Genomic DNA, 6,000 nt, shown 5'->3' with positions numbered 1-6,000 from the left:
TTCGGGTGTCTGGTACGAACTTTCTCGGGTGCACTCCAGGCCATCCGAGTTTGTGCAATTGGCTGCTCAAGACACGGATAACAAAACTGAGTGCTAACTGCAGCGTGCTTGGCTTGTAATTTGCTTCTCCCCCGGGCATTAAAATTTCAGTCATCGCCGCGAACTGCCCAATCTCTTGCGAGCCGTCAAAGTCTAGAGCTCTATCGAGCTGGGAAAATCCGGGACGTCAGAATCTGAAACGTCTCGGCGAGTGCTCCTCCCTTTTTGCCGCGAGGGTTGCGCCTCGGCGTTGCACATGAGGCGGCGCGCCCTCCGTTAATAACTCGCGCGCAAAGCAGGAAGACATACAGCCGAGGGCATAAGTACAACCTATGAACTCGTTCAAACTCGCACTACGCTTACAATTTTTCACCCTCTTGTCGGGATTTCTCGTGTTCACCCCTATCTGTACCCTCTTTCTCAATTATATGACATCTTTTCCGGCGCTTCCGAAGACTGGGTGTCCCCCGTAGTTGTCAAACGGCAATGTGGTCGCCGACTGTCGGCACGGAAAGTCCCATGGATGGGCAGCTTGCTAAGCGGTGAAGTCTGAGGCTTTTTACCGTGAAGACTGTTGCTGAAACATGTTTGTGCTTCTTCTGTGTGTACTTCGGAAAGAATGCCATACTCGAACTCTACCATGTCCTTGCACGTTTTATTAAGGTCCAGCTGCAGAATGTTGCATTCACGGCAATGAGGTCTTGATGCAGCCAGACTCTGCAGGACACGAATCCGAGGACCCGCTTGTTTCTCTGCGGTCTTTTTTGTCATTTTGGCATATACTACGAGTTGTCTGTCGATGTATTCGGCGGTTTGCTGCGCCTGAGGATTCGCGGTTTATTATCATGCGTGTGTTTGGCCAGGTAGCTACAAGACCGTGAATCACACTTTCCAGTGGAGGGCAGCGGCCAGCGTGTTAAAGATTTGGTTCGCGCCTACACTGAAGCACCAAGAAGGAGAATTTCACGCCCAGTTCCCTAAATTACAAAGGAGCTTGTCAGCCCAGACTTCCGTCTGGTCTGCTCACCATATTTCGGCGTGAAGGGGGGAGGAACTTCACGAGTTGCATTTTTGCAGGCCTTGCGTCTGCCTACTGACAGCTCCACAGAAGAGCGATGTCGCTACCGACTCTTGGCCTGTCGACCGGGCTGCCAAGTCCATCGGCGGCGATATCATATGAGCGTCCATCCGCAGTGTGGCAAGGTGGAATCCCGGAGAGTGCCTCTGTTGCGGTCAGCGAACATAGCGGGCAACCCACAACAGGCCTTTATGGAGGCCGCGACGGTTCTCTGAACCAGCCGGCGCAGGGCGTTCTGTGCTCCCCGCAGCATAGTGATGGCGGCGGAGGTGGGCGTCGCGAGCCGCGCCGGCGAAACGCGCCGGACATGGATCTACACGCCCTCTCTGCTCAAAGATGCGCCAGTCCCCTCCCGCGCGCCACCGGATCACAGGTCCTCGCGACGTCTAGTCAGGCGTTTTCTGTGAATGATGGCAGTCTTATAGCAGCTCCTGGTGTTGGAGAGTGCAGCGTGGGGGTCCACTGCACAGAAAGGCTCCCCCCACATTCTCCTGTTTCGCAGTTGTATGGGAGCCAACCAATGGACGACCCCATGTGCTTCAGGGACGCCTCGCCTGCCTATCGTCAGGAGCGGCAGACAGCTCTTCCATCCCCCTGCGCCTACAGCTCAGGCCAGTCCCTCCACCCAATAGCGGCGCGCCAGTGCGACACGCCCGCGCCCGTCTCTCGCGCAGCCTCGGGCGCGAGTCATCGCTTCCCGTCCAGCAACGCAATCCGAAACGGTCCCGGGATGGGTGCAGGTGCCATGTGTGTGGCTTACCTTTCTCCCACGCATTCTCCCTCGCCTTGTCGAGTGCGATACAGTTCCTCGCGCTCGCCGAATGCGCGCAGATACATTGCCAAGAGGCCGACGAGGCGATCCGAGGAGACAAAGTCTGGGTGGTTGCTGCCCAGGAGTCCTCGCATGCAGAGTCCCCCGAATCGCCGTTACGAGCTGGCGGTTGTCGCTGCTCTGCTCACGCCTCGTGCGGTGCCCATGCCCCGGTTGATTCCTTCGCCGTCCAACGCAGCGACCTCCGCCCAAGCGCGGACGCGAGTCATCGATCCGCCGCGCCCGTGTGCCCCGCCCAGCCCCATGGCCAAACTGAACCCCTTCTTTGGTTGCCGTGGCTTCAGTTGTGATGCGAATCCCAGAGAGAAGGGTGCAGAAGAAACTCTCAGCGTCCACCCACCCGTCTGGAAGGAGGCGCGTGCAGAAGTTTCCCAAGCCCCGCCGGGGGTTCCTTCTGTCACAACTTGTCAAGCTCCCACGGCACACGCGGCAGGTCCGGGTGTGGTGGCAGAAGGCAGCCAGCGGGAGGCCTCTTCGCACTTTGCTCATGGGATGGGCTCAACGAATATCGCGGCAAACGGGGCGGCTTCTCCTACACAGCTCCGTGCGGCGTCAGGCGCCGCCAATCTTGAGCTCCCGGGAAGTTCTTTTCCGGAAGCGGCAGGGGCTGTCCATTTCATTGGCTTTGCCTCCACGCCTCTGATAAGCCAAGAGCAACAGGTCGGTCGATATAACCAGCAGGTGGCTGCGCATGCGATGAGTCCCGCAGTGCCTTCACTCGCAGATAAAGCTTCGAGAAAACTGGCGTTTCGGTATGGCGCCGCGTCGGCATTACCGGAAAGAATGACTCCACTCCCGTCGACTATGAGCGACCGTACCTATGTAGGAACCGTCAGCTCGTCGTCAGCGGCTTGTTCCGCTATAGACAATACAGCGCTCAGGCCGCTGAAGGGTGAAGACGCGACCGATGCAGCGCCCGGCGGTTGCTTTGCCAGAGTCAGCGAAAGCATGGGAATTCTTCCCTCGTGCATGGACCCTACGCTGTTCCGGGAGAGGTGTGCCTCGTCGAGTCCTCCCCCGCAGGCGTGGACAGCTCCTCCTATTCCTCAAGCTTTTACAACCCTCGAACCCCTGGCTAGGAGGGCGGAGCCAGCTTCTGCGTCACCTTTACGTGGCGTTGAAGCCGTATCTGTTAACAAGGATGCGCGGAGTCAGTTCAGCGAGATTTCGGCTGGCTTACAGAAGGCGTCTGCCTCTGTTGCGCTTGAGTCGCTGATGAATGCCAATCCGCTGAGTACTTTGTCATTCCCGTTTCAGTTCATGGGCGGCGGAGGCGCCTCGGGCGTTGCTGCTGAAGGCGTGGACGTGGAAGAGAGCCGCGTCCGCGCCCTTCTCAAAGGCCTGGAGCAGCTGAAGAGTCATCCCACGTGCCTCAAACCTCGAGATGTGATATTCGAGTCGTCGTTCTCAAATTCAACATCTGGAGAGTTGAAGTACCAAGTGATCGAAGAAGGGAGTTTCGGGAAAGTGTTTGCAGGCTCGATGGCCCGCCGTCCTGACCAGAAAGTGGCGATCAAAGTTCCCGTGGAAGCCATGCTGAAGACCGACCCCTCAGGAGTCATGGAGCGCTTCACAAATGAGTGGAAAATCCTTGCTGCATGCGATCACCCGGGAATCATTCGTCTTGTCGGGGGCGTTGTACACGGACCCTTCGATGTCTGGTTGGTGACTGAGCTAGTGAAGAACGGCTATGACCTTCATTCCAGAAAATATTCCCGCGACCCCGCCATCAAGCGATCTATCTCGCCAGGCGCCGCGATCTCGATGTGTCGCCAGCTGGCCTCCGTTGTGGCATATCTACACGAGCCTCTGCCGGCGAGGGGCAAGCCCATCATCGTGCATCGGGACATCAAGCCAGAAAACGTCATCGTCGATGAAGACTGGCGCATTCAACTCTGCGATTTCGGAGATGCAGAGGGATCCACTGACGGACGTGTGTCGCGCGTGTCGGGAGCGACTTGGTTCTACGCGCCTCCTGAATTGCTGATGTCGTCGCCTATCGAGCGAGCCGCTGGCCTTGTTGGCCCAAACAGCGCCTCTGCATACGGACCTTCGTCCGGGGCCGACCGCTTCGATGCGACGAGGCAAGGCGCAGAAGTGGTTTTCAGCGAAAAGTGGGATGTTTGGTCGATGGGGTGCGTGTTCCATGAAATGTTTGGCTTTCAGAACCCGTTTCATACGTATGTGGCGCCCACTGACCAGCCAGACACCATTTATGCGAAACTCAAGACCTGCGCTCAGCAGAACACCCTCCACCCCGTGATCGATCCGAGGCTCCAAGGTCGCGTCCGCGAAATCATCACCAGGTGTCTTCATCCGAACCCAGCCGAAAGACCTAGTGCGGAAGAAGTCTTCCGCATGTGGATCTGCGCGGATGAGCTGCTTCTGAAGGACATTCAAATCGACGCAGTGCTTGCCCAACCCGCGACGGCCAGCGAAAAGCCCCAGCCCGCTCTGCAGCACTACGCACCGAGCAGCACTCAGGCACACGCGGAGCCTTCTGCTGCGCTGTGGGGAGCCAACGCGGTGAGCCCAGCCGGGCAGCAGGATCCTGTTTACCTGGTCAGCGCCTCCCTCCATCCCGAAAACTCTGTCCTCGGTATGGGCGGCAGAGGCGGCGTCCCAGGCGATCGAAGCCTCAGAGAGGAAGTTCACGCGAAGAGGAAAGGCGCGCAGCTGGTTCAGGACGCTAGGATGCAGAACGGTGCTGAGAGTCTGGTGCGGGTCGGAAGCGGAGTGGTGGGAGCCGGCGGCGAACACCCAAATGGCGATGGCGCACCTCCGAGTTACCCGAATCGGCTGTCTCCTTCAGTCTGCAAGACTCTCCGTACGGATCGCAGGTCTGCACACCACAGCCTTCCGAAGAATGGGTGGCAGTACCAAGTCGCTAGCCCGCTTGTCCTCTCCGGCAAGTCTGGTGCCTTCGGAGACGCTGGACAACAGTCAGGGGGGCAGACAGAGACAGAGGAGCCCTACGCGCCGGCGCCTACTGGCTGGAAGCGGGGGAACAGGGCCATGCAGGCCAGACGCGACTCCGCGGGTTTGTCAGCTGCGAATCAGGGCATCGCGGGTCCGCTGGGGACAAACACATCAGACGAAGGACCCGGGTCGCGTCTCTTTACAAACAGCAGTGGAAGGACGACTGTTCGCCACATCGTGGGAGAGGACGGTTTCGTGAGCGTGCCGAATCTCGCTATCGTCTCGCCGACGTCGGCTGACTTCATCTCTTGAGGTTTTGGTAAAGGCGGTCTTCCCGCCTCTCCGCGTGTGGTTTAGACTATTATCACCATGCCTCTTGTACTCGTGCCCGCACATAAAGACGTATATTTCTTGGTGTGAAATGGTGAACCGTTTCCCTCAGTGGATCTGCGATTCCCCGTGCCTTTCTTCACCTCACGAGTCACGACTTCGAGGGACGTCGAATGTCACAGTCCCGGGCGTACGCCTACACATGATATGCAACCTCGTCGCCACTAGCCATTCAATAGCTCACGTAGTGCGCCGCGGCATAACGCGACGAACCTGTATTTTATTCCAACAGGGGGAGGGGGGAGGTAAGCCCACATTGCGAACCCTCGGCCGTTGTCCAGCGCGTAGCTTCCGTTTGCAAGCTTACGAAGCTTCTTGAAGCAGTGGTCGCCAGGTGAGTGTTCCCACCATGAAGCCCACGTGAATTAGAGTCATCCTGGCCGTAGAAAACGGATACGCGTCTCCCCCCAAACCGCTCACATGGGCAGCCAACCCGAGAGGAGGTGGCGATCCTGCTGAGTATGGGAGAGTTTGGTCTACACGTTCATTGTGTTTAGCAGATTATCAGAATAGAGTTGAGCACCGCCGCACCGGGGGGTCACCTGGTGAACTAGCGCGGCTGGCCCCAACTGACGGGCGGCAGAAGGCACACATGAAGCGAGGTGATCGCACGCAGCTCGAGAGTCTGAACACAACGTGGGGGAGCTGTGTCAGCGCGGACTACCACCATAGGGTAACAACTGCGGAGTGTCGCCAAACGTTAACAGAAATGGTGGACACCCGCGTAGTTGAGAAGGCACAC

At 58.2% G+C, this 6,000-nt stretch overlaps 1 protein-coding gene across 1 annotated transcript; it reads left to right on the top strand.

Annotated features, from left to right (window-relative positions):
- Positions 1 to 1,154: 1,154 nt before the first annotated feature.
- BESB_010200 (protein kinase) lies at positions 1,155 to 5,180 on the top strand (the record flags this gene model as incomplete). Its single annotated transcript, XM_029359774.1, has 1 exon — positions 1,155 to 5,180. One exon carries the CDS (start codon positions 1,155 to 1,157, stop codon positions 5,178 to 5,180), a length of 4,026 nt encoding a protein of 1,341 aa, XP_029222687.1.
- Between the last annotated feature and the right edge of the window lie 820 nt (positions 5,181 to 6,000).

Source organism: Besnoitia besnoiti, chromosome I (genome assembly GCF_002563875.1).
Source record: "Besnoitia besnoiti strain Bb-Ger1 chromosome I, whole genome shotgun sequence".
In the NCBI taxonomy this organism is placed as follows: Eukaryota; Apicomplexa; class Conoidasida; order Eucoccidiorida; family Sarcocystidae; genus Besnoitia; species Besnoitia besnoiti.
Note: the sequence above shows the minus strand (reverse complement) of the source record. Positions and strands in the feature narration are given on the sequence as shown.